At 47.1% G+C, this 26,979-nt stretch overlaps 1 protein-coding gene across 1 annotated transcript in view; it reads left to right on the top strand.

The window, feature by feature from the left end:
- Positions 1–26,979, top strand: part of LOC137504639 (allurin-like) — a 98,349-nt gene that overhangs the window by 20,995 nt on the left and 50,375 nt on the right. Inside the window, exons 3-4 of the mRNA XM_068233220.1 lie at positions 13,488–13,523; positions 16,581–16,685. Coding sequence (XP_068089321.1) covers positions 13,488–13,523; positions 16,581–16,685 — 141 coding nt within the window. The remainder of the gene's footprint in view (positions 1–13,487; positions 13,524–16,580; positions 16,686–26,979) is intronic.

Here is a 26,979-nt window from a genome sequence, read left to right as displayed (position 1 = left end):
AAATGCTGAAAATGTCATGTTTCTTTGCACAGGTAACATGCTTTTTACCGCCATGCAGTCATAAATGTAATAAAGAGAAGAGGTTCCATAAACAGGGACCGGTAACGCTAACCCAGCAGCAGCAGCAGACGTGATGGAACAGGAGGAGGCGCAGGAGGAGAAGGCCACGCTTTTTGAGACACAACAACCCAGGCCTTGCATGAGGACAAGAAGCGTGCGGATAGCATGCTTTTTACCGCCATGCAGTCATAAATGTAATAAAGAGAAGAGGTTCCACAAACAGGGACCGGTAACGCTAACCCAGCAGCAGCAGCAGCACACGTGATAGAACAGGAGGAGGCGCAGGAGGAGAAGGCCACGCTTTTTGAGACACAACAACCCAGGCCTTGCATGAGGACAAGAAGCGTGCGGATAGCATGCTTTTTACCGTCATGCAGTCATAAATGTAATAAAGAGAAGAGGTTCCATAAACAGGGACCGGTAACGCTAACCCAGCAGCAGCAGCATCACACGTGATGGAACAGGAGGAGGTGCAGGAGGAGAAGGCCACGCTTTTTGAGACACAACAACCCAGGCCTTGCATGAGGACAAGAAGCGTGCGGATAGCATGCTTTTTACCGCCATGCAGTCATAAATGTAATAAAGAGAAGAGGTTCCATAAACAGGGACCGGTAACGCTAACACAGCAGCAGCAGCAGCACACGTGATGGAACAGGAGGAGGCGCAGGAGGAGAAGGCCACGCTTTTTGAGACACAACAACCCAGGCCTTGCATAAGGACAAGAAGCGTGCGGATAGCATGCTTTTTACCGCCATGCAGTCATAAATGTAATAAAGAGAAGAGGTTCCATAAACAGGGACCGGTAACGCTAACCCAGCAGCAGCAGCATCACACGTGATGGAACAGGAGGAGGTGCAGGAGGAGATGGCCACGCTTTTTGAGACACAACAACCCAGGCCTTGCATGAGGACAAGAAGCGTGCGGATAGCATGCTTTTTACTGCCATGCAGTCATACATGTAATAAAGAGAAGAGGTTCCATAAACAGGGACCGGTAACGCTAACCCAGCAGCAGCAGCAGCACACGTGATGGAACAGGAGGAGGCGCAGGAGGAGAAGGCCACGCTTTTTGAGACACAACAACCCAGGCCTTGCATGAGGACAAGAAGCGTGCGGATAGCATGCTTTGTACCGCCATGCAGTCATAAATGTAATAAAGATAAGATGTTCAATAAACAGGGACCACGCGGCAACGCTAACCCAGCAGCAGCAGACGTGATGGAACAGGAGCAGGCGCAGGAGGAGAAGGCCAAGCTTTTTGAGACACAACAACACAGGCCTTGCATGAGGACAAAAAGCGTGCAGATATAGCAATGCTTTTTGCCGCCATGCAGTCATAAGTGTAATATAGATGAGAGGTTCCATAAACAGGGACCGGAAACGCTAAACCATCCCAGATGTTCATTGGTCATGTTACTTGGTTGGGGTCCTGGAGTGTTGCGTAGTCGTTTCCAATCCAGGATTGATTTATTTTAATTTGAGTCAGACGGTCTGCATTTTCTGTGGAGAGGCGGATACGCCGTTCTGTGACGATGCCCCCGGCAGCACTGAAACAGCGTTCCGACATAACGCTGGCTGCCGGGCAAGCCAGCACCTCTATTGCGTACATTGCCAGTAGCTTCGATACCCATTAGTTGAAGGGTGCAGATGGATTGTTAGACACAGCTACGCCATCTGACATGTAGTCCTTGACCATCTTCTCCAGGCGATCGGTGTTGGAGGTGGATCTGCACGCTTGCTGTTCTGTGGGCTGCTGCTGCATGGGTGTCAGAAAATTTTCCCACTCCAAGGACACTGCCGATACCATTCCCTTTTGGGCACTAGCTGCGGCTTGTGTTGTTTGCTGCCCTCCTGGTCGTCCTGGGTTTGCGGAAGTCAGTCTGTCGGCGTATAACTGGCTAGAGGAGGGGGAGGATGTCAATCTCCTCTCTAAAGTCTCCACAAGGGCCTGCTGGTATTCTTCCATTTTGACCTGTCTGACTCTTTCTTCAAGCAGTTTTGGAACATTGTGTTTGTACCGTGGATCCAGAAGGGTATAAACCCAGTAATTGGTGTTGTCCAGAATGCGCATAATGCGTGGGTCGCGTTCAATGCAGTCTAGCATGAATTGAGCCATGTGTGCCAGAGTCCTACCAGAATCCTCATCATCCTCTTGTGAGCGTTGTGATAGTTGTTGTGATGCATCATAGTCGTCACCTTCTTCCTGGTCTGCTTCTGCTGACCATTCGCGCTGAATTGTGGAAGTCCAACGTGCACCGCTCTGGCCCTCGTCAGTGGTGGCAGGAAATTCCTGCTCCAACTCCAGCTGTTCCTCCTCCTCTTCTTCGTCATAGCTGCTGGGGCCAGCGTTCCCTGAGGCGGATGGCCTGATGTTGGTACCATCACGCTGATCGTTTTCTCCTTCAGATTCCCCCAGTTGCATCATGACAGCTGTTTCCTTGATTTTCAACATTGACCTCTTCAGTAAACACAGCAGTGGTATGGTAATGATGACTGAAGAGTTGTCACTGCTCACAAGCAACGTGGATTGCTCAAAATTTTGGAGGACTTGGCAGAGGTCCAACATGTTGGCCCAATCGGATCCACAGAAGCTTGGCAGCTGGCCGGATGCGCCTCGGCACTGCGCCGTCATGTACTGGACCACTGCACTCTTCTGCTCGCAAAAGCGGGCTAGCATGTGCAGCGTAGAATTCCAGCGTGTAGGGACATCACACAGCAAGCGATGGTGGGGGAGATTGAAGCGCTCCTGCATCTTGGCGAGTGCCCCCGAAGCAGTACTTGAATTTCTACAATGTTTGGCCACTCGTCGCACCTTCAACAGAAGATCGGCCACGCCTGGGTATGTCTTCAGGAACCGCTGAACTACTAGGTTCATCACGTGCGCCAGGCAAGGGATGTGTGTCAGCTTAGCCAACCTTAAAGCGCGAATGAGATTACTCCCATTATCACACACAACCATGCCCGGTTTCAGGTCCAGCGGTGCCAGCCACAAATCCGTCTGTTCCTTTATTCCCCTCCAAATTTCCTCCCCTGTGTGCTGCTTATCCCCAAGGCAGATCAGCTTCAGCAACGCTTGCTGACGCATGCCAACAGCTGTGCTGCACTGCTTCCACGATCCTACTGCTGCTGGGTTAGCGCTTCCGGATGAGGTACAGCTTTGAGATGCGTTGGAGGAGAAGGAGTCAGAGAGGTAGGTGCTGCTGTTGTTATCCAGTGGGAGGGACGGCAGCTGTTTGCGGCGTGGGCAACACCCGCGCCGTAGCAGGTGAGGAATCGCTGCCAGGCTCCACAAGGTTCACCCAGTGCGCGGTAAGGGAGATGTATCGACCCTGGCCAAACGTACTCGTCCAGGTGTCAGTGGTAAGGTGAACCTTGCAGGCAACGGCATTCTTCAAGCTTCGGGTTATTTTGTTGACCACGTGCTCATGCAACTCAGGCACTGCAGAGCGCGCAAAGTGGTAGCGGCTGGGAACCACGTAACGTGGGATGGCCACTGACATCATGTCCTTGAAGCTGTTTGTCTCCACCACTCGATATGGCAGCATTTCGCAGGCCAGAAGCTTGGCTATGCTGGCTGTTACTGCCACGGCCCGGGGGTCATTTGCTGGCAATTTCCTCTTGCGCTCAAACATCTCGGAGACAGACAACTGAACCGTAGGGCTGCACACTGAAGGGCTGTTGGTTGTTGTGTTTGATGAAGACTGGGAGACCTCAAGAGCACTAGTCCGGAAAGTGACAGTGTCAGCGTCGTCTGATGTTTGTGAATGTTGTGAACCACGCAATGGCTGGGCTACTGCTGCTGCTGAGGTGGGTCTGGTGGTGAGTCTGGTGAACCCAAGGGAGGCAGTGTTGCTGGTACCCTGTCCTGTCGAGTTTGCCCACAGAGTGGGAGGTTTGGATAGCATGTGGCGGCTCATGCTGGTGGTGGAGAGGTTGTTAATACTTTTCCCCCTGCTCAGGCGGGTCTTGCACACCTTGCAAATCGCCATGGTAACATCCTCAGTGCAGTCTTCAAAGAAAGCCCAGACTTTGGAGCACCTGCCTTGCTGGCGATTTCTGTTTGCGCCTCTTTTGCCTCTCACTTGAACTTCCACGCTTGTGGTGCCTGAAGTTGCGCGCCGCCTACCTTGTGGCACAAGGCAAACTCGTGCAGCAGTGGGTTCTTCAACAGACTCATCTGTGCTGCTGCTACGACGGCGATGTTCTCATTCACAAACAAAATCTGGGTCTCTGTCCACATTGTCCATACCCTCCTCTTCCATCTCCTCAAACTCGTCATATGTCATTGTGGGGGGCCGCCGCCGTGGAGTAGAGCTCCCCAGAACAACCTCTGCGCAGCTCACTCCAACGTCGTCTTCCAGAGCTTCTCGGCCGACCTCCTGCAATTGCAACCCCTCCTGCCCAACTTGCTCTGGGATTTGGGTTTCAAAGTCCTCGGACTCGCCTTGTTGTATTTCAGTGCCCGGTGCATTTCCCACAGTTAATGGTTGTGAATCCGGGCACAACATTTCTGGCTGTTCCTCCATTGACCTTTCAAAGGTGGAAGTTTGTTGGCCTGGGAATAGCTCCTGCGAATACCCCATTGTGTCCTGAGGTAATTCATCGGACTGGTTATCTGGCAGTTGTGTGCGTGGTGTCGCTGCCGGTTGTGTCAGCTTTGTGCCCACTGGCTCCTTGTAACTGGCTGAGGACTCGGACCTCGTGCGTGATGTGCTGGTGCTGCTTAACCCACTGCTGGACGCTTGAGAGGTCATCCAAGTAATTATCTGGTCCTGTTCTTTTGGATCTGTGAGGGTTGTTGTCCTGGACAACATGGGCGGTATTGAGTGGGTTTTCTTGGGTGCTCCCCTGTGGCCTGTACGTGAACCGTCAGGAGAAACACCTCTTCCCTTGCCCCTCCCTCTTTCACCGGATTTCTTCCTCATTTCACTTATCCTTAAAGTACACGCTGACTGGCAGCAGTACAGTGGCAGTACAGAAATGCTATACAGTGGTGGGTGAGCGGTGTACCACTATTGCCAGCAGCGACACAGAGCACAATGCTATACAGTGGCGGGTGAGCGGTGTACTACTGTTCCCAGCAGACACAGAGTGGCAGTAAACACAATGCTATATAGTGTGGCTGAGCCGTGTACACACAGTGGCAGTAAACAATGCTATATAGTCTGGCTGAGCCGTGTACACAGAGTGGCAGCACACACAATGCTATATAGTCTGGCTGAGCGGTGTACACAGAGTGGCAGTAAACAATGCTATATAGTCTGGCTGAGCGGTGTACACAGAGTGGCAGTACACACAATGCTATATAGTCTGGCTGAGCGGTGTACACACAGTGGCAGTACACACAATGCTATATAGTCTGGCTGAGCGGTGTACACAGAGTGGCAGTACACACAATGCTATATAGTCTGGCTGAGCGGTGTACACACAGTGGCAGTACACACAATGCTATATAGTCTGGCTGAGCGGTGTACACAGAGTGGCAGTAAACAATGCTATATAGTCTGGCTGAGCGGTGTACACAGAGTGGCAGTACACACAATGCTATATAGTCTGGCTGAGCGGTGTACACAGAGTGGCAGTAAACAATGCTATATAGTCTGGCTGAGCGGTGTACACAGAGTGGCAGTACACACAATGCTATATAGTCTGGCTGAGCGGTGTACACACAGTGGCAGTACACACAATGCTATATAGTCTGGCTGAGCGGTGTACACAGAGTGGCAGTACACACAATGCTATATAGTCTGGCTGAGCGGTGTACACACAGTGGCAGTAAACAATGCTATATAGTCTGGCTGATCCAGACGAAGCAGGCACCACCTTCAGTAAATAATTAGCTCTTTATTGAAAAAGTCATAAAAAATGACAAGTCATCGGTAAAAAATGGCTTTAGCCGCTAAAGCCATTTTTTACCGATGACTTTTCATTTTTTATGACTTTTTCAATAAAGAGCTAATTATTTACTGAAGGTGGTGCCTGCTTCGTCTGGATCTGCATCTTTGGATCATTGGTACAGTGGTCTTAAAGCTACGGCACACCCCATATCCTTTTGCATGGGTGCTCCTCCACTTCTGTTGTTTTTGTTTTGATATAGTCTGGCTGAGCAGTGTACACAGAGTGGCAGTAAACAATGCTATATAGTCTGGCTGAGCGGTGTACACACAGTGGCAGTACACACAATGCTATATAGTCTGGCTGAGCGGTGTACACACAGTGGCAGTACACACAATGCTATATAGTCTGGCTGAGCGGTGTACACAGAGTGGCAGTAAACAATGCTATATAGTCTGGCTGAGCGGTGTTCACAGAGTGGCAGTAAACAATGCTATATAGTCTGGCTGAGCGCTGTACACAGAGTGGCAGTACACACAATGCTATATAGTCTGGCTGAGCGGTGTACACACAGTGGCAGTACACACAATGCTATATAGTCTGGCTGAGCGGTGTACACAGAGTGGCAGTACACACAATGCTATATAGTCTGGCTGAGCGGTGTACACACAGTGGCAGTACACACAATGCTATATAGTCTGGCTGAGCGGTGTACACAGAGTGGCAGTACACACAATGCTATATAGTCTGGCTGAGCGGTGTACACAGAGTGGCAGTAAACAATGCTATATAGTCTGGCTGAGCGGTGTACACAATGCTATATAGTCTGGCTGAGCGGTGTATACAGAGTGGCAGTAAACAATGCTATATATAGCGTGGCTGAGCGAGGTACACAGTGGCAGTACACACAATGCTATATAGTGTGGCTGAGCGAGCGGTGTACTACTGTTCCCAGCAGCGACACACAATGACTGGGGGGACCCTGGCTAGCGTGGCTGGAGCGCGAACTACCCTGCCTGCCTACCCAAAGCTAAACCCACAGACAAATGGCGGAGATATGACGTGGTTCGGGTATTTATTTACCCGAACCACGTGACCGTTTGGCCAATCAGAGCGCGTTCGGGCCGAACCACGTGACCCGTTCGGCCAATCAGAGCGCGTTCGGGGTCCGAACCACGTGACCCGTTTGGCCAATCAGAGCGCTAGCCGAACGTTCGGGGAACGTTCGGCCATGCGCTCTTAGTTCGGCCATGTGGCCGGACGGTTTGGCCGAGCACCATCAGGTGTTCGGCCGAACTCGAACATCACCCGAACAGGGTGATGTTCTGCAGAACCCGAACAGTGGCGAACGCTGTTCGCCCAACACTAGTTACCACATAGGCAACCACTGTATAGGCAGGTGAGGAGATTAGACCTGTCCTCACTCAGGGATAAGAAGTCGCTCTCTGTAGATGCGAAAGGGGGTAGACCACCCCTCCACCAGGGCTGGACACAGTATTGCAGTAGGAGAACAGAGGCGCCAGCAGGATAAAAATGGATACAACCTTTAAAATTTGCTTAGAGGAAGTGGTGGACTTACCTCCATAAAGCAGACACAAAAGACTGTCTGAATAGTAGCAATCACATTTATTGTATAGTACCCCAAAAAGTGCAGTACAACGCGTTTCGGAGGCTAAGCCCGCTTCATCAGGCAATAAACGTGGGGACAAAACAGAATTTTCGGCAATAGCATAGGCGCTACACCTGCTATTGCCGAAATTCTGTTTTGCCCCCACGTTTATTGCCTGATGTGATTGCTACTATTCAGACAGTCTTTCGTGTCTGCTTTATGGAGGTAAGTCCACCACTTCCTCCAAGCAAATTTTAAAGGTTTTATCAATTTTTATCCTGCTGGCGCCTCTGTTCTCCTACTGTTGTTTCTCTCTTGCAGAAACCCCATGGCTGGGAATACGATTCCAACAAGGTAATACTCATGTCTAAGTTCAAGAGCTTATAAAAAAAGTATAAAGGACATCCAAACACAAGAATATGAGTTTCATCTGGGCATCTCTTCATGGCTTGTAGAAGACGTTTTGCCGTTACTATGAGGAGTTTCCTCAGTTTAAGTGAAGGGAGGGAAAAATAACTCAGACGGTTATTTGTATAGATTATTTCCTTACCATATTTTTTGGCTGGATCGGGTGGATTATCACTACATATACTGAAATAAAACTTCATTAGAGTGTAGACCACTTTTATTACTTGAGATAACAGGGAAAAAAAGTCGACTTAATTATAAACTGAGGTAGCCTTTGCCTGCGCACCATCACACCTGCCACCAATTATCCCAAAGGAACCAGGAGGCCTATCCTGCAGTGTCTTCTACCTTTATCCAGTCCTGCAGCTACTGGAATCCCCCTGTAATGGAATCAAATGCCTTCTCTCCTCCTCCCTCCCCCACCTGGTCCAAAAGTCAATGCTCCCCTACATTAAAAAACACACTTCAACTGAATTTTGGTTATGCCACAGAGGAAAATGCTACATAGCAGACTAAACAAGTGGCCTTTCAGTCATTTTCTTAAATGCCTCCAGAGAGGAGCTGCCTTCATGGGGTGTGGTTAGGAGTTCCAAAGGGTAAGAGCAGCATGGTAGAAAGCTCTGGTTCCAATGGTTTTGAGTAGGAATCGGGATGACCATATTATTGGATCCTGATTATCTGAGGCTATAGGAGGTGTGGTGCAATTGCGACCAATACTTCAGATAGCTAAGGCTTAAACTATATAGGGACTTGAATGTTAGCACACAAGTGTTAAAGTGAACTGAGCACCGTTTTTAGGGCATCTCAATAGCACATGACAAATGCATGGCAACAGTATTAAAATAAACTTCCATTTTACCTTTTATTTTACATTCAAAGTAGTTTTATTATCCTACTTCAGCAGGCCTGCCAGTCTGTCCCTGGCCACAGATATTTCAGGAAGCTAACTGTTTTATTGAGGTCATTACCAAGAAGTAAACAATACCTTTTTATCGTCAGAGCGGGTGGGTAATTAGGACAGTTTCTTCAAAGAGATTATCTAGAGTGAATTCTAGAGATAGAATCTCTGACTTCTATAAATAAAAACAAAAGTTTGCTTTCTTAAAACAGAAAGAATTTGCGATAATTCAGGTTGGAGGAGTGAGCTTGAGATGTCTCCCAGGGCATCACTGCTGAATATATGCAAATTAACCATTGTACCCTTAGAAGCTAAACACACCTCCAGAACCGCTGGAATGCAATGATGTGTCAGCTTGTTAATTTGTACAGAGCCATAATAATCCAACATGCATACAGACTGTTTTGGATTGTTTGATCCTCATCAGTGCATGGCATGGATTAATTTGGCTCTATGCAGTAGGGCTTGTAACACCGAGAGGTACAGACTAACCAGCGAGCTCATGGTGACCCAGAACTCATTGGAGTGTGTAAGGGACTACAGTAGTCCTAAAAACCCCCTTACTAAGATGTTAAGAAAAACAAAAGTTTGCTTTCTTAAAACAGAAAGAATTTGCGATAATTCAGGTTGGAGTGAGCTTGAGATGTCTCCCAGTGCATCACTGCTGAATATATACAAATTAACCATTATTACCCTTAGAAGCTAAACACACCTCCAGAACCACTGGAATGCAATGATGTGTCAGCTTGGTAATTTGTACAGAGCCATAATAATCCAACATGCATACAGACTGTTTTGGATTGTTTGATCCTCATCAGTGCATGGCATAGATTAATTTGGCTCTATGCAGTAGGGCTTGTAACACCGAGAGGTACAGACTAACCAGCAAGCTCATGGTGACCCAGAACTCATTGGAGTGTGTAAGGGGACTACAGTAGTCCTAAAAACCCCCTTACTAAGATGTTAAGAAAAACAAAAGTTTGCTTTCTTAAAACAGAAAGAATTTGCGATAATTCAGGTTGGAGTGAGCTTGAGATGTCTCCCAGAGCTCTTTAAAGAGGATTCTCCATTTATGAGCAATCAGTGGCTTGAGCATAGAATCTGCTTTATGTGGCAGTAGTGAGTTTGGATTGTTCTCAGTCTGGTAGTGGCGTGCAGCGTGCTACACAAACTGCAAGCTACACAGAGGTCCTTATTTCAAGGGTCTGTGCAGAATGTGTAGCCAGGAATGAATACATCGTTTTCCGAAGGTTAGTTCCACGCAAGCTGCTCACATGGTCAGAGCTTTGGAGATCTGGGGTCTCTACCTCCAGTGGTGATGACTAGATGAAGCTGATTTGCAGCCACATGATGACTTCCAGTGACAAGAACTGCATTTATTGTCTCCAAGTTGTCGTTCTTCCATTTTTGTACCTCAGCTACAGAAACATTGTGGTTTGGAGTAAAGTCTGTGACGGCAGGTTTCAAGGATGAAGAAAACTGGTTGTGATGCTCAGCCTAGGCCGTTTCTTGTGCATAGCTCTGCTCCCAGAGCATTCTGGGAGATCAGGTGTTATTTCTGATGGCTTCAGTGCACACAATAATTAAACATTCTGCAGTGATTCACCAGCCAGCAGTAAAGAGGTCACTGCCTCCTGTGATAAATGTAAGAATGTACATCAGGGTGAAGAAAGATTTTACAATACTGACTAATTTATAAATAGATATTGTACTAAAAAAAAAAAAAGCAATTTTGTTATTTAAGTTATATACAGTAACATTCCTCTTTTAGGGGTTACATTGTAACCCTGACGTGCAAACAGCAGTCCTTTTTGTATATGACATACAATCTGGTTCATTCAGTTTCCATGCAGAGAAATAATACCCTTTTGGACTTTTCAGTACTACCCTGTTATCAGGATTGTTTGTCCAGACAGATACAAGTGTTTTGACTTCTGACTAATTTTACAGGATAGCTAACTGCAACAAACACAATTGCTAACTCCCAGCTAGAGCAATTTCCTGCTTTCATCTGGTCAGCAGACGCCAGTCAGCCAAACAGCTGTACTATTATACACCCTGTGCCTGCTGTACCCAATCTAGCAGGAATTGCATAAATTAGCATTCAGGTGGGGTGGCTTCAGTTGAACGCAGATCGTAGATTGCATTGGTTACAGGAACGCCCTGTGTAGGTACATCTCCTACATGGTCCCCTCCCTAACCACTCACCTGTCAACCACACCCTGGAAGCTGCAAAAAAAGAAATTTAAAATCACAAACACTAGTCAGCCGGGGGCCCCAGCCTCTCTCATTGGCCCGGGCCCCCAAACTACCATGTGATACCTAGAGGGAAGTGCGGGCAAGCCCTGTACCTCTCACCTCCAGGGAACTCACCCCCACTGGCTCTAATCTGAATGCTAATTGCAACAAACACAATTGCTAACTCCCAGCAAGAGCAATTTCCTGCCTTTATCTGGTCAGCAGACGCCAGTCAACCAAACAGGTGTACTATTATACACCCTTTGCCTGCTGTACCAAATCTAGCAGGAATTGCATAAATTAGCATTCAGGTGGGAGGCTTCGGTTGGACGCAATCAAAGATTGCATCGGTTACAGGGACGCCCTGTGTAGGCACATCTCCCACACAGTCCCCTCCTTAACCACTCACCCGACTGTCGTGCGGACCATTGTTTGGGATTTTTAATTTTACAGGAGAGCTGCAAGTATTTGTCTGCAATTAGCCATTGGCTGCACAGCACATAAAACACTGGTTTATTAACCCCTGTAATGAAAAATAATACAAATAAATTTAGAGAGAGATCAGTGTGCCCATTCATAGTATTTATATCTAAAACATACCAGATAATTATCCATATCTATGATTATCAACCGAGCATGCGCCTAATATTTGAGTTGTTATTTGTTTATGAGAATATGCTTTGTCCCATAATTCCCAATCTTGGACAAATCTCGACATTGTGTTATGAAGCTTAGCGAACATTTCTTCATAATTATGATTTGACTTAACCTCCTTGGCGGTAATGACGAGCTCAGCTCGTCCATTACCGCCGGAGGGCGCCGCTCAGGCCCCGCTGGTCCGATTTTGACAATTTTTTTTTTACATCGATCGCCGCCGAAGCGCCGCTACCCGCCGCGTTATAGGCCCCCCCCCCAGACCGCGTGCGCAGCCTGGCCAATCAGTGGCAGGCAACGCTGAGGGGTGGATCGGGACTCCCGATGACATCATCACGATCGTCGCTATGGTGACGGGGGAAGCCCTAAAGGAAATCCCGTTCAGAACGGGATTTCCTTATGGGTAGACGCGCCGGCGGTGATCAGAAGGGTGGGATGGACGCCAAAGGGAGGGGGGAATCATGTAGCTAGCGCTAGGCTAGCTACATGATTTAAGAAAAAACAAAACACAAAAAAATAGTGCTGCGCCGCCACCCTGGCGCATTTAATAGAACGCCTGGGTGGTTAGAGGGAAGGTTCACGGGGTATAAAAAAAAAATTGCCAATCCACCTACCTGGGGCTTCCTCCAACCCGTGGCAGCCAGGACGTGCCCTCAGCGCCGCTCCGGAGGCTCCCGGTCTCCTCCGGTGGTGCACCTGACCCAGCCAGGGCGGCTGACAGGTAGGGCTCTTCTGCGCTCCAAAATGCGCCTCACGGGTGCGCGCTGAGTAGTTCTGCACCTGCACAATACAGCCTGGAGGACGTCCGATGACATCAGCGTGCACCCGTGAGGCGCATTTTGGAGCGCAGAAGAGCCCAACCTGGCAGCCGGGCCTGGCCAGGTCAGGTGGGCCACCGGAGGAGACCGGGAGCCTGCGGAGCGGCGCCGATGGCACGTCCTGCCTGCCACGGGCTGGAGAAAGCCTCAGGTAAGTGGATTAGCATTTTTTTTTTAATCCACCGTGAACCTTCCCTTTAACTATTAGCACAATTTCTTCTATTGTGCGTCTATCGTCTTTCCAATGTCTAGTAATTGCTACCTTTGTTGCTACGGTAATATTAGATATAATCTTTTGTCGTGTTGGAATGAATGATTCTAGGCCTAAATTGAAAAGAGCCAGGCCAGGATCTATTTTTACTCAGATTTTTCCTACTTTTTTCCTTTATGTTATTTACCTCTATACTCTTATTCTACTTTATGGCCCTTACATTCAGTAGTATGTAATAACCGGTTGCAGTTTGCTTTGTATAATTTATGCAATTACACTTAATAAAACGTTTTGAAAAATGGATAAAGTGTATAAAGTAAACTGACTCTTGGGTGCATGCAAAAATGTAATCATTTTTATATACTTTATCCATATTTCATGCTGACATGGTGCATGTGAAAATTGATTATGCATCATCATTTGACTGATTCATTCTATGGGCTGGTTGCCCATTGAGTGAATTTTTTCTATTTAGATATTTTTTCTATGTAGTTCCTGCCTTGAATCCCTTCAGTAAAATACATTTTCCTCTTGACGTTTTGAAAAATAACAATAATAATAATAAAAGAACACAGGCATATTCTAGGTAGAATAGGTACTTTAAGTACTTTATTTAGGTATTCTCTGACAATGGAGTTTTCTTTGTAAGTAAACGCGGAGTTACAGTTTAAATGAAAAAATATGTGCAAGACACAACTTCAGCTTTTGATATTCTCAGTTCTCTGCTAATTCAGTAAGACTTATTTCATTTTTGCAGAAAAGCAGTGAAAGCAGTGAAAGCAGTGAAGAAGAGGTAAGCTAAAAGGCTACAGGAAATGCATACAATAAACAGGTAATGTGATTTGCTGTGCAGCAGAGGCAACTACTGTATTTTTCGGACCATGAGATGTTCCTGACCATGGTAAGACACACGTAGGTTTAGAGGACAAAAATCATGAAGATAAAAGTATACTAAACCTGTCCATGGTATAGGAGAATCTTGTGGATCTTCTACCCTCAATTATTTTGTCCTCCTTGTACTTCTTGTGTCCCTCTGTGCCCCCTTGTACTTTTTTTCTTCCCGTGTCCACCTCTGCCTCCCTCGTGTCCTCCTCTGCCCCCTTGTGTCCTCCTCTGCCCCCTTGTGTCCTCCTCCCCTTGTGTCCTCCTCTGCCCCCTTGTGTCCTCCTCTGCCCCCTTGTGTCCTCCTCCCCTTGTGTCCTCCTCTGCCCCCTTGTGTCCTCCTCCCCTTGTGTCCTCCTCTGCCCCCTTGTGTCCTCCTCTGCCCCCTTGTGTCCCCCTCCCCTTGTGTCCTCCTCTGCCCCCTTGTGTCCTCCTCCCCTTGTGTCCTCCTCTGCCCCCTTGTGTCCTCCTCTGCCCCCTTGTGTCCTCCTCCCCTTGTGTCCTCCTCTGCCCGCCTTGTGTCCTCCTCTGCCTGCCTTGTGTCCTCCTCTGCCCGCCTTGTGTCCTCCTCTGTCGCCCTTGTGTCCTCCTTGTATCCTCCTGTGTCTGCCTTTGTCCCCTTGTGTCCTCCATGCACCTTGTGACTTCCTGTGCCCCCTGTGTCCTCCTCTGTTACTTTGCACTCTCCTGTGTCCTCTTGTACCTCTTGTGACCTCTTCTCCTCCACCCCCCCATGCAGAGTAGTTTACAGCAGAAGTGGCAACTCACCTGCACCTGCAGCAATCAGATCTCTCTCTCTCACAGCCCCTCCTAGCGCTGGTCGCATGTAATAACATGATCAGGAGAGGCCAGCCCTCGAGGAAGCTGTGAGGGAGAGGCTACGTCACTGATCACTACATGCGCCCCGAAGCAGGTGAGCTGCCGCTACCGCTACTGGAAGCAGGAAAAAAGGACGTCGGCTGATGGTGGACGAGAAGGGCGCCACCGTAGACTTAAATGCAATTATCGTTAATATGGTGAAAAAAGCAGAAAAAAGGGTCCCACGAAAAATTTTGTTAATAACATTAGAACATAATCGTTTTTGAGGTAGTTATCGTTTTAGAAGTTTACAACGTTATAGTTTTTGTCATATTATTTTGTTAATAAGTACAGATTTTACGTTTTCAAAGGTATTCTCGTTAATATATGTAAAAGGGTGTTTCTGTAGAGGGAGTGGTTAGGGTTAGGCACCATCAGGGGGAGCGGTTAGGGTTAAGCACCACCTAGGTGGCGGTTAGTTTTAGGCAACACCCCCCCTGTGGGGGCTGGTTAGAGTTAGGCACCACCAGGAGGGTGGTTAGGGTTAGGCACCACTCAGGGTTAGGCACAACCGGGGGGGGGGTTGTTAAGGTTAGGCGCCACTGGGAGAGTGATTCATTTTAGGCACCACCAGGGGAGGGTTCTGTGTGAGGGTAGGGTTGGATTAAGCAGTATTGATGAAAAACACAATGACATTTAACGTTAATATATATTCGTTATTATTTCTCGTTTGTTTTTGCAACAGTAATTATTGTTAATAAAGCTTGGCAACGATGGTTCTCGTTAGCAAAATTTTGTTAATACCTGGCACCAAATTCGTTAATAAGTCGGGCCCTTTTTTCACGGCGCCCTTTTTTCATGCACGCCCGCTGGGGATTACACTGCAGTCTGCAGGGGGAGCACATCACAGGGAGTCCTTGACGTTGCAGTGGGTCGCCGGGCAGTTGTTTCGGCAGTGTTCATAAGTCAGAAACTCCCTATAGTTGGACTAAAAGATGCAGAGACTTTTTCTCTCCATTTTTGGTCTGTTAAATGCCTAAAATAGAACCTTTGCTTGAGCTATACTGGCTTGATTTATGCCATGCTATAGCCTTCCTCTCTACATTCAGACATAGGATGCCCATAGGTTGCTCGATGACGCAGCCCGATCGACTTTCCGTTTTCATAATTTTATCAGAATGGAAGATAGTGCCATAACATGGTTGCCCGATCAAGCTTTCGATCAATTTCTGTCTGAAATCGGCCAAATGGGCCGATTGGGAATGGTGGAAAAATCTTGTTAACAAGGGCTCAATTAGGTGCACCGTGGTACCAGCGTTTATTATCATGACGACCGATGGACTCCCAGCCAGTCCCCCCTCCAAGTATAGGTGTTCCCCCTGTGCCAGTGAGCAGTCTTAAAGGCTCACCTCTCTGCCAGTGTGACCACGAGCGGCTGTTCTACATGGTCGATCTGGCCAGATGGGTGGATAGATAGACAGAACAGCCCCTGCAAATTTAAGTAGGCCAGGGGGCGTAAATGTAATAAAGGCACCTGGAAAAAAGCGCACTGGATATTGCAGCTAAAATTGCCAATATTCTACAACTTGACTACTTGTACAATATTAGCAATCTTTGCCGATACGTATTTTACTAGGACTCCTAGCCCTACTCTCACACAGATCCCTCCCTCTACCGATGTCTAACCCTTACCCCTCCCTCTATTGAAGCCTCCAAACCCCCCCACTGGTGGTGCCTTACCTATAACCCTCCCAATGGTCTGGTGCCTTACCCCTAACTTCCCCTTCCGGTGGTGCCTAACCCTTAATAACCCCCCCACCAGTGGTTCCTAAGCCTTTACCTCCCCCCCCCCCCCCCCCCTCCCACTGTGCCCTCTATTTTATTGCCCAAATTTCCATGTGATGCTGCTATTCAACGCTTTTATCATTGCCACCTATAGTAGTGCCCTTTTCTGTTTTGGGGGCTAAACTCCACAGTCATGGTAGGTGCACTGCTATGGGGGAAGGGTCATTCCTATCCTATGATCCCTTATGGAGTTATTACCATGGAAAGAGGAGGAAGGAGATGTGTTCAATCAGAAGACCCCCATCAAAGTGTTGCTGTGGGGTCCCATGGTATGCCCCTGATACAAATTTACATAAAATGCTCATATTTTGTTTCATACATACAGGATAAAGTCAACTGCTGGATAAAAGCAAACCAGGATGAGATTGTTAATCTACATAACTTGGAAAGAAGTAAAGTGAAGCCGGAGGCTAGCGATATGCGCAAAGTGGTAAGAGTATGCGCAGCACGTTCCATTATTCTGTAAAGTGTTAGTATACATACTGTAGGTTTGAGATCATTTTAACTAGAAGTTAGGGGCCCTTCCCAGGGGGATAACCTCACTATGGTTGGAACGGTCCCATACTTGATATTTTGTATGCAAACCATTATGGAAGCTAATATCCCCCATAGTTTAACCACTTAAGGACGAGTGGACGAATATATTCATCCAGCGGTCTTGCAGCAGGTATGCATTTGTTCCCCGCCGTTATTACTGTGGATCAATTGCGGAAGGGGAACAAGTGTTCCCCGAGGCAAACTATTCACTGTGAAGGAGTCCACATGCCTCCAATCACAAGGCATGTTGATTCATAAAAAGAGAACGTCACAAAATGTAAAAAAAAAAAACCCACAATCTAGCTCTTCCTGATAAATAGCAGGAGAGTGCTTAGCGCCTCGTGGTGGCCAAAAAGTAAAATTAAAGTAATAAATAAATATATAAATAAATTATTTCCCCCTCCTCCCAGTAGCTACAAAAAAAAAAAAAGAAACCATAAAAAATAAATATATTGTTTAGAAAAATATACAGGATCTTCTCAAAAAATTAGCATATTGTGATAAAGTTCATTATTTTCAGTAATGTACTGATAAACATTAGACTTTCTTATATTTTAGATTCAAATACACACAACTGAAGTAGTTCAAGCCTTTTATTGTTTTAATATTGATGATTTTGGCATACAGCTCATGAAAACACAAATTTCCTATCTCAAAAAATTAGCATATTTCATCCGACCAATAAAAGAAAAGTGTTTTTAAAACAAAAAATGTCAACCTTCAAATAATTATGTTCAGTTATGCACTCAATACTTGGTCTGGAATCCTTTTGCAGAAATGACTGCTTCAATGCGGCGTGGCATGGAGGCAATCAGCCTGTGGCACTGCTCAGGTGTTATGGAGGCCCAGGATGCTTCGATAGCGGCCTTAAGCTAATTCAGAGTGTTGGGTCTTGCATCTCTCAACTTTCTCTTCACAATATCCCACAGATTCTCTATGGGGGTCAGGTCAGGAGAGTTGGCAGGCCAATTGAGCACAGTAATACCATGGTCAGTAAACCATTTACCAGTGGTTTTGGCACTGTGAGCAGGTGCCAGGTCGTGCTGAAAAATGAAATCTTCATCTCCATAAAGCTTTTCAGCAGATGGAAGCATGAACCCACTTTTGAACCTAAAACAGCGGCAGAAGCGCCTGACCTGGGCTACAGAGAAGCAGCACTGGACTGTTGCTCAGTGGTCCAAAGTACCGTTTTTCGGATGAAAGCAACTTTTACATGTCATTCGGAAATCAAGGTGCCAGAGTCTGGAGGAAGACTGGGGAGAGAGAAATGCCAAAATGCCTGAAGTGTCAAGTACCCACGGTCAGTGATGGTCTGGAGTGCCATGTCAGCTGCTGGTGTTGGTCCACTGTGTTTTATCAAGGGCAGAGTCAATGCAGCTAGCTATCAGGAGATTTTGGAGCACTTCATGCTTCTATCTGCTGAAAAGCTTTATGGAGATGAAGATTTCATTTTTCAGTACGACCTGGCACCTGCTCACACTGCCAAAACCACTGGTAAATGGTTTACTGACTATGGTATTACTGTGCTCAATTGGCCTGCCAACTCTCCTGACCTGAACCCCATAGAGAATCTGTGGGATATTGTGAAGAGAAAGTTGAGAGACGCAAGACCCAACACTCTGGATGAGCTTAAAGGGAAGGTTCAGGGAACTCTTGAAAAAAATAAAAATCCCTATCCACTTACCTGGGGCTTCCTCCAGCCCGTGGCAGGCAGGAGGTGCCCTCGCCGCCGCTCCAGAGGCTTCCGGTCGTCTTCGGTGGCCGACCCGACCTGGCCAGGCCGGCTGCCAGGTCGGGCTCTTCTGCGCTCCATGGCCGGGCTCTTCTGCGTCCCAAGCGGGCGCGCTGACGTCATCGGACGTCCTCCGGGCTGTACTGCGCAGCCCCAGGTAAGTGGATAGGGATTTTTATTTTTTTCAAGGTTTCCCTGGACCTTCACTTTAAGGCCGCTATCGAAGCATCCTGGGCCTCCATAACACCTGAGCAGTGCCACTGGCTGATTGCCTCCATGCCACGCCGCATTGAAGCAGTCAGTTCTGCAAAAGGATTCCTGAACAAGTATTGAGTGCATAACTGAACATAATTATTTGAAGGTTGACTTTTTTTGTTTTAAAAACACTTTTCTTTTATTGGTCGGATGAAATATGCTAATTTTTTGAGATAGGAAATTTGGGTTTTCATGAGCTGTATGCCAAAATCATCAATATTAAAACAATAAAAGGCTTGAACTACTTCAGCTGTGTATATTTGAATCTAAAATATATGAAAGTCTAATGTTTATCAGTACATTACAGAAAATAATGAACTTTATCACAGTATGCTACTTTTTTGAGAAGATCCTGTATATACCTAAATGGTTACCTTAGGGACTGAACCTTTTTTTTTTTGTTATACTTTTTTTTATTGATTTCCATCTTATCAATAAATGTATCATACACATTTTTAACATGCGTAAGAAAAGTAATAAAGCATATTATCAACAGATACAATGGTAACGACATATATAACATTAAAGTAGGAGTATCAATAGTACTCTGTAGTATCAATAGAACAATTTCACATTAGGCATGGAAAAGATTGCTTAGATCAGGGTTTCTCAACACGTGGTACGCGTACCCCTGGGGGTACGCAAGACCACTGCAGGGGGTTCGCATCGTTCTCTCCCCATTGTCTAAAGCTACATTGAAATATTCGTAGCACTAGCAGTCTCAGTCTCCCTGTTCCTCCGTGCACAGCACTAGAGATGCAGGCATGTGGCCCCGCCCCTTCCCCCGACGGGCAGACTCGCAGTGAAGTTCCAGGCTTGTTCCAGCCCTCTGCTTTGCCTGGGCAGACTCGCAGTGAAGTTCCAGGCTTGTTCCAGCCCTCTGCTTTGCCTTCTCTGCATCAGCGGCTGGTCTGCAGTGGTATGTTAATGACAGGACATGTTTGTAGTGCGGAGAGTTGCTATGAGAAGTGTATGTATTGTTGTTTTTGCCTTCTGGTCCACTCTTTTTCTGGGAGTCAGTACTTTGTAGTATGACCCAGTACAGTATATATATATATAAAGTTCCATCTTCAGAGATCAAAGCTGCTGCTCTCATCTGTCACTGCCTTATCTCTGTGCCTCTCCTTCTCTGCCATAAACCCCCCTCCTCGGGATTCCTGTTTACACACTGGACACACAGACAGGACCTCAGCAGTGCAGACACATGCTGGAATGAGATCTTGTATTGTCCTTTCCAAAAATATTCATCCAGGCAATCCACAAAATACACATTCTGATGTAATAAGTTGGATGCAGTCAGAGCTCCAAGCATTTTTCTGAGGGACAGTCTGTCTTTGGAGGACCCAATCCTTCTTTATTCCTTTCAGGACTGATGTACATTTTCTACTGAAAAATGTGTCAAAAGTAATTCTGAGACTTAAAGGAGTTATCAGGCATTCCAAAAGAAAATAAGTGGGACTTACCCGGGGCTTCCTCCAGCCCCAAGTTCCCAGCATGTCCCTCACCACAGCTCTGCCCGCAGCCGTTCGCCGCAGCTCGCTCCTGGTCCCCGGCGCAGGTCGGCCTGACGTCATTACCGCTGACCGGGAGGCAGAGGCGTCGAATGGCTGAAGGGAGAGCTGTGGCGAGGGACATGCTGGGAGCTTGGGGCTGGAGGAAGCCCTGGGTAAGTAGCACTTATTTTCTTTTGGAATGCCTGATAACTCTTTAATGGGAAGAAAATATTTTTTACTTCCCTGGGTCTTTCTCCAGTCTCCTGTAGGGTCCCTCACCATCCTTCTGGTCCCCTCTATTGTGCTCCAGTGAAGAACGCGATCCAGCTGGGTCATGGACTACTGCACATGCATGGTCCAAGCTGTGTGCACTCTCCTATCGCACTTCAGAGGCCAGAAGCTTTCTGCACAAGGGCAGGTACAGTCTTAATGAACTGTGCACAGCAGTCACAGGAGCGCAAATATTTCTTGCGTGTAGCCCGGACTCAGCTTAGTCATGGACTTTACAGTGCTGTCAGCAGCAAAATGGTAGGTCCCAGCCTCAGTCAGCACCCTCACCTGTCTCTCACCACCCATCACCCTCTACTAGCACACTCACCATCCATCACCCTCTGCCAGCCGCAGCCAGCACATTTACCTGTTCCTCACCACCCATAAGCCTCAGCCAGTACCCTCACCTGTCTCTCACCACCCATCACCCTCTGCCAGCCACCTCACCTGTCTCTGATCACCCTCACCAGTCTCTCCCCATCCAGCACCCTCAGCCAGACTCACCCAGCACCCTTATCCTCCCAAGCATGTGTGTTTGTTTTCATCATATAGCTTGCGCAGTCGCTGGGGGTACTTCGGGGAGACGGAGTAGCAACAAGGGGTACTTGGTTTAAAAAAGTTGAGAAACACTGGCTTAGATAACCTTATGGAGGAAACAACCGTCTAACAGATAGCATGGAAGTCCAATGAGATTGGGAATGCATCCTCGATGACGGTGAGTTTAGAGTGTTGTTCTCATCCTGGATATTTACTACAGGTACCAGTTCTAAAGTTTACAAAAATCTAACCTATTGGAGGAGAAAGAAAACTTATTCTCTTTATAGAAAATTATGTTAGTCACTAATGCCTGGTGCACACCAAAAACCGCTAGCAGATCCGCAAAATGCTCGCAGATTTTGAAACGCTTTTTCTTATTTTTCTGTAGCGTTTCAGCTAGCATTTTGCTGTTTTGTGTAGCGGTTTTGGTGTAGTAGATTTCATGTATTGTTACAGTAAAGCTGTTACTGAACAGCTACTGTACCAAAAAACGCCTGGCAAACCGCTCTGATGTGCCGTTTTTCAGAGCGGTTTGCGTTTTTCCTATACTTAACATTGAGGCAGAAACGCATCCGCAATCCAAAATCTGCAGCAGCCCGGGAGTATGCGTTTCTGCAAAACGCCTCCCGCTCTGGTGTGCACCAGCCCATTGAAATACATTACCCTAGCGGATCCGCAGCCGCAAGCGGATCGCAAAACGCAGCCGAACCGCTCTGGTGTGCACTAGGCCTAAGAAAGGAAGGTAAGCTATTAAAGCTAAGAGAAAGAGGTCGTAGGGAAAGGTGGGGGGGATATGGAGGGAAATCAACTGGAGCGTGGAAGACAAGGCAGTGCTTCTTGCTACCAGGGTTATAGGAAATAGGAGAAAAAAGAAGGAACAAGGGTTAGCCAGTGCCTTTGGTTTAGGGCCCAATGTTATTTTAAAAGAAGATAATAAGATAACAAGATATCTCTCTGGTGTCATGAGATCTCTCTAGGTCCAAAATAGACGTGAAGCTATATTTTTATGGAGGTTGATAAACAGGGGATACATAAGGCCACGAGTCTCAAATTTTATGGAAATTATTTTCTGTATCTCTCAGAGAAGCTGTCAATTGTTCCGTGGATCTAGTCCAGTTGACTTTGAGGATGACCTCAGAGATGTCTGGCGGAGCTATTTTCTTCCAGGAGGAGGCCATAGCCAGTCTAGTTGCTGTTATTATATGGGTAATTAACCTTTTCGGGACCACGTGCATTCGATTCTACGCCGCACTTGTGGCTGTTCGAGCCTGATGCAGCGTAGGATCTACGCCGGCCCACAATTTCCGCTCCCGATGCGATCGTGCGCACCTGGAAGGGGGGAAATTAGGCTGTCACATGACAGCCGACATCTCCCCCGAGTGATCAGCAGCTATCGCGTATGGCTGCTGATCACATGATCACTACGATCGCCGTCCGATCTTAGTAATCAGTTTGACAGCTGCGGCGGTAGGGGGAAAAGAAGAGGATCCACTCACCTCCCTGCCGTTCCCGCGACGATCGGCACCCCCTCCGCTCCGGCCAGCATCTCCGCTCCGTCTGACGTCAGCGCCGGGTCCCGGCTTGACGACGTCATCAAGCCGCGACCCGGAACTGATTGTCAGACAGAACAGAGATGCCGGCCGGAGAAGAGGGTCCCGTGCGGCTCATTGCTGGAGCCTGGAAGGTGAGTGAAGGCTGCTGGCAGAAGGGGGGGCCCAGGCCACCATGGGTGGACACCAATCTAGCCAGCCACACATGGGATCCGGCCGCCTGACCCCCCCAAACGTGTGCACCCCCCTCCCGCGCAAAATGCCTGGTCCTTAAGGGGGGGTAGGCGGCCGGTCCCGAAAAGGTTAAGCAGTTCGTGTGTTTGTTTATCTTTGAGATTGGTTTACCTAAAAGCATGTGAAGGGGTTCAAGGGGTATCATGACCCCAGTAGTGGAGTGGATAAGTTCTTGTATCCTGCTCCATAGAGGGGAGAGAAGAGGGCAGAACCAGGAAATGGGTTCTAGGGTGCCTTTGTTATTGCATCCTCTCCAACATAAATCAGACGTACCTGGATAGACTTTTGACAGAATTTCTGGAGTAAGGTACCAACGAAATAGAATTTTGTATATATTCTCCCTGATTTGAATACACATTGATGAACGTTTGGCATTATCCCATATATGGAGCCAGTCATCCAAAGATATAGATGTGGAGATTGCAGACGACCATTTTGCCATGTAAGAGTGGTCTGGTGACCAAGATCTAGATTTAGTCAACAACAGAACATAAATTTGGTAAATCAGGCCTCTCTGATGTCCTGCATTGTCACATAATCGCTCAAAAGGAGAGAAATGTAGTGTGGTATCAGGTTTATGAATAGTTGAGTGGATGAAATGGGTAATCTGATTATGTTCCATTATGCAGGAGAACAGAGGCGCCAAAGGGATAAAAGGAAGCTAAATGAGCTTAAAAAACAAATTCTTGGTAAATAGAGGAGGTAGTGGTGGACTTACCTCCTCCAAGTAGACACACGACGACTGTAGTAAAGCCAGTCAATATATTTTATTTATGAACTCCAAATATGCAACGCGTTTCGCAGGTTTGATCCCGCTTCATCAGGCAATAACAACGGAGCAATAGCATATATGGTCAGTAGAAGAGCCAGGCACCTCTAATATCTAATATAAGATTGAAGTATCCCAGTTTATACCAAGTGCTCATGAAGGACTCAGAAAGGCCTGGTTTGAAGGAGGGATTGCCCAGTATTGGTAGTAATGGTGAAGGAGAGGACTTCAACCTGGCCATAGGGGTGGTGATACGCCAAATATGTAATGTGAATTTTATTGTGGGGAGTATAAGTTGCTGCTGCTGTATTTTAGGTACAGTTTGTGTCCATAATAGGGAAGCTAATGAGACAGGGAGCATACTAGTTCCTTCTATGAGGCCTCATTTTGTAAATAGGGACTGAACCTTTTTAATGTGTATGTTGTGGGAGTATATAACTTTTATCTTTTGCCTATTTGCCTATTTGGGCTTGTAATTAGTGATGGACGCAAAACTGAAAATGCACCTTTATTTCCAAATAAAATATTGGTGCCATGCATTGTACTAGGGAAATATTTTAAACGTTGCAATAACCGGGACAGACTGGCAAAAACAATGTGTGAGTTTTATCCACAGTAGAACGTTTTATTTTAAAACTGTAATGGCCAAAAACTGAGAAATAATGTTTTTGTTTCCATGTTTTTTCTTATTATGACCATTAAAACACATTTATAATAAAATAATAATAATAAAAATAAACTCTTAGCAAAATGTACCACCCAAAGAAAGCCTAATTTGTGGTGGAAAAAATATACAGTAGATTGTTTTTGTTGTGATAAGTAGTAATAAAATGATTGGCAAATTAATAAGAGGAGCGCTGACAGGGGAAAATTGTTTCTGTCCTAGAGGTGAAACATCTGCAGGCTGAAGTGGTTATATAAATGCAGTATCTGTTTGGATGCAAAGTGTGCATTTAGCCTGTTAGAGATGGTGAACATGCAAACATGAGAAGTTCAAGACACTGTACAATCGTGACATCTGGTAATACAAGTACAATTATGTACATACATAATTAAAGCTGTCAGCCAGACTATATAAAAAGAACAAACCCCATATATATAAGTAGATAAATACTTGCTCTACTTACATAAAGCTGGCTACTAACGGTCCAATTTATAGCGAAAAAACAATTGAGCGATCAGAAATTCTGATCGGATTGGTTGTTAATAATCTCCATTGGTGGACACAATCGATTATGAACGAGTGAAAAAAATGTCGCCCGAATGAATTTTCGTCAAACGAAAATTTGGATTTTCTTGGTGGTCGGGATAGATAGGAAGCAATGATTGGTTAGTTGATGATGTAGTGAACGATTTTTCGTCCGATCAGAATTTCTGATCGCTCAAACGATTTTCGCTAGAAATTGGACCGTTAGTGGCCAGCTTCAGGGGCGTAGGAATAGATCCTGCAGCCCCTGCAGTTGCAGGGGGGCCCCTAGCAAGTCAGGGGCCCGGAGGAGGAAAGGCTGTCACCACCGGCGTACCTACCGGGGATGCGACTCTCTCAGCCGCAGGGGGGCCCGGCCGCCCGGGGCTGCTCTGGGGCCCGCTCACTGTGCGTGGGGGGAGCGCTGCTCTGGACCCCCCAGCAAGGTGCTCAACTGGCCGCAGCGTCTAATAGACGCTGCGCCAGTTCATTCCCCGCAGCCCCGCTCCACCAGCAGCCTGCATAGTCTCCGGCAGGCAGAGCAGGGCTACGGCAAGATGGCCGCCGAAGAAGCCCTACACTGGAGACTATTTTTGTCTCTAGTACAGGGCTTCGGCAGCCATCTTGCCGTAGCCCTGCACTCTGCCTGTCAGCGCGGGAGATGTGCTGCAGGAGGACTCGGGGAGCTGCGAGCCAGATGCCGGGAGAGGAGAAGACTTCTGTCAGGTAAGTGAATTGTTTTTTTTTTCACAGGTGCATTTTTTTTTCTAGTGTCTGCTGCCTACATTGTGATTTTCAGGTGTCTGCTGCCCACATTACGATTTTCTGGTGTCTGCTGCCTACATTGTGATTTTCAGGTGTCTGCTGCCCACATTACGATTTTCTGGTGTCTGCTGCCTACATTGTGATTTTCAGGTGTCTGCTGCCCACATTACGATTTTCAGGTGTCTGCTGCCCACATTGCGATTTTCTGGTGTCTGCTGCCCACATTGCGATTTTCAGGTGTCTGCTGCCCACATTACGATTTTCTGGTCACTGCTGCCCACATTGTGATTTTCAGGTGTCTGCTGCCCACATTATGATTTTCTGGTGACTGCTGCCCACATTGCGATTTTCTGGTGTCTGCTGCCCACATTGCGATTTTCTGGTGTCTGCTGCCCACATTACGATTTTCAGGTGTCTGCTGCCCACATTGTGATTTTCAGGTGTCTGCTGCCCACATTACGATTTTCTGGTCACTGCTGCCCACATTGCGATTTTCTGGTCACTGCTGCCCACATTGCGATTTTCAGGTGTCTGCTGCCCTCATTACGATTTTCAGGTGTCTGCTGCCCACATTACGATTTTCAGGTGTCTGCTGCCCACATTACGATTTTCAGGTGTCTGCTGCCCACATTGCGATTTTCTGGTGTCTGCTGCCCACATTGCGATTTTATGGTGTCTGCTGCCCACATTACGATTTTCTGGTGTATGCTGCCCACATTAGGATTTTCTGGTGACTGCTGCCCACATTGCGATTTTCTGGTGACTGCTGCCCACATTGCGATTTTTCTGGTGACTGCTGCCCACATAAGGATTTTCTGGTGACTGCTGCCCACATTAGGATTTTCTGGTGTCTGCTGCCAACATTACGACATTCTGGTGACTGACTGCTGCCCACATTAGGATTTTCTGGTGACTGCTGCCCACATTACGATATTCTGGTGACTGCTGCCCACATTAGGATTTTCTGGTGACTGATGCCCACATTGCAATTTTCTGGTGACTGCTGCCCACATGGCGATTTTCTGGTGACTGCTGCCCACATTGCGATTTTCTGGTGAACTCTGCCCACATTACGATTTTCTGGCCCACATTACGATTTTCTGGTGAACACTGCCCACGTTACGATTGTCTGGTGAATGCTGTCCACGTTACGATTTTCTGGTGAACGCTGCCCACATTACGATTTTCTGGCCCACATTACGATTTTTTGGTGAACACTGCCCAAGTTACGATTGTCTGGTGAATGCTGTCCTTGTTACAATTTTCTGGTGAACTCTGCCCACATTACGATTTTCTGTCCCACATTACGATATTCTGGTGAACGCTGCCCACATTACGATTGTCTGGTGAATGCTGCCCACGTTACAATTTTCTGGTGACTGCTGCTCACGTTACT

This window comes from Hyperolius riggenbachi, chromosome 4 (assembly GCF_040937935.1).
Source record: "Hyperolius riggenbachi isolate aHypRig1 chromosome 4, aHypRig1.pri, whole genome shotgun sequence".
Taxonomy (NCBI): Eukaryota; Metazoa; Chordata; class Amphibia; order Anura; family Hyperoliidae; genus Hyperolius; species Hyperolius riggenbachi.
This window is presented reverse-complemented; position numbering and strand designations above follow the sequence as displayed.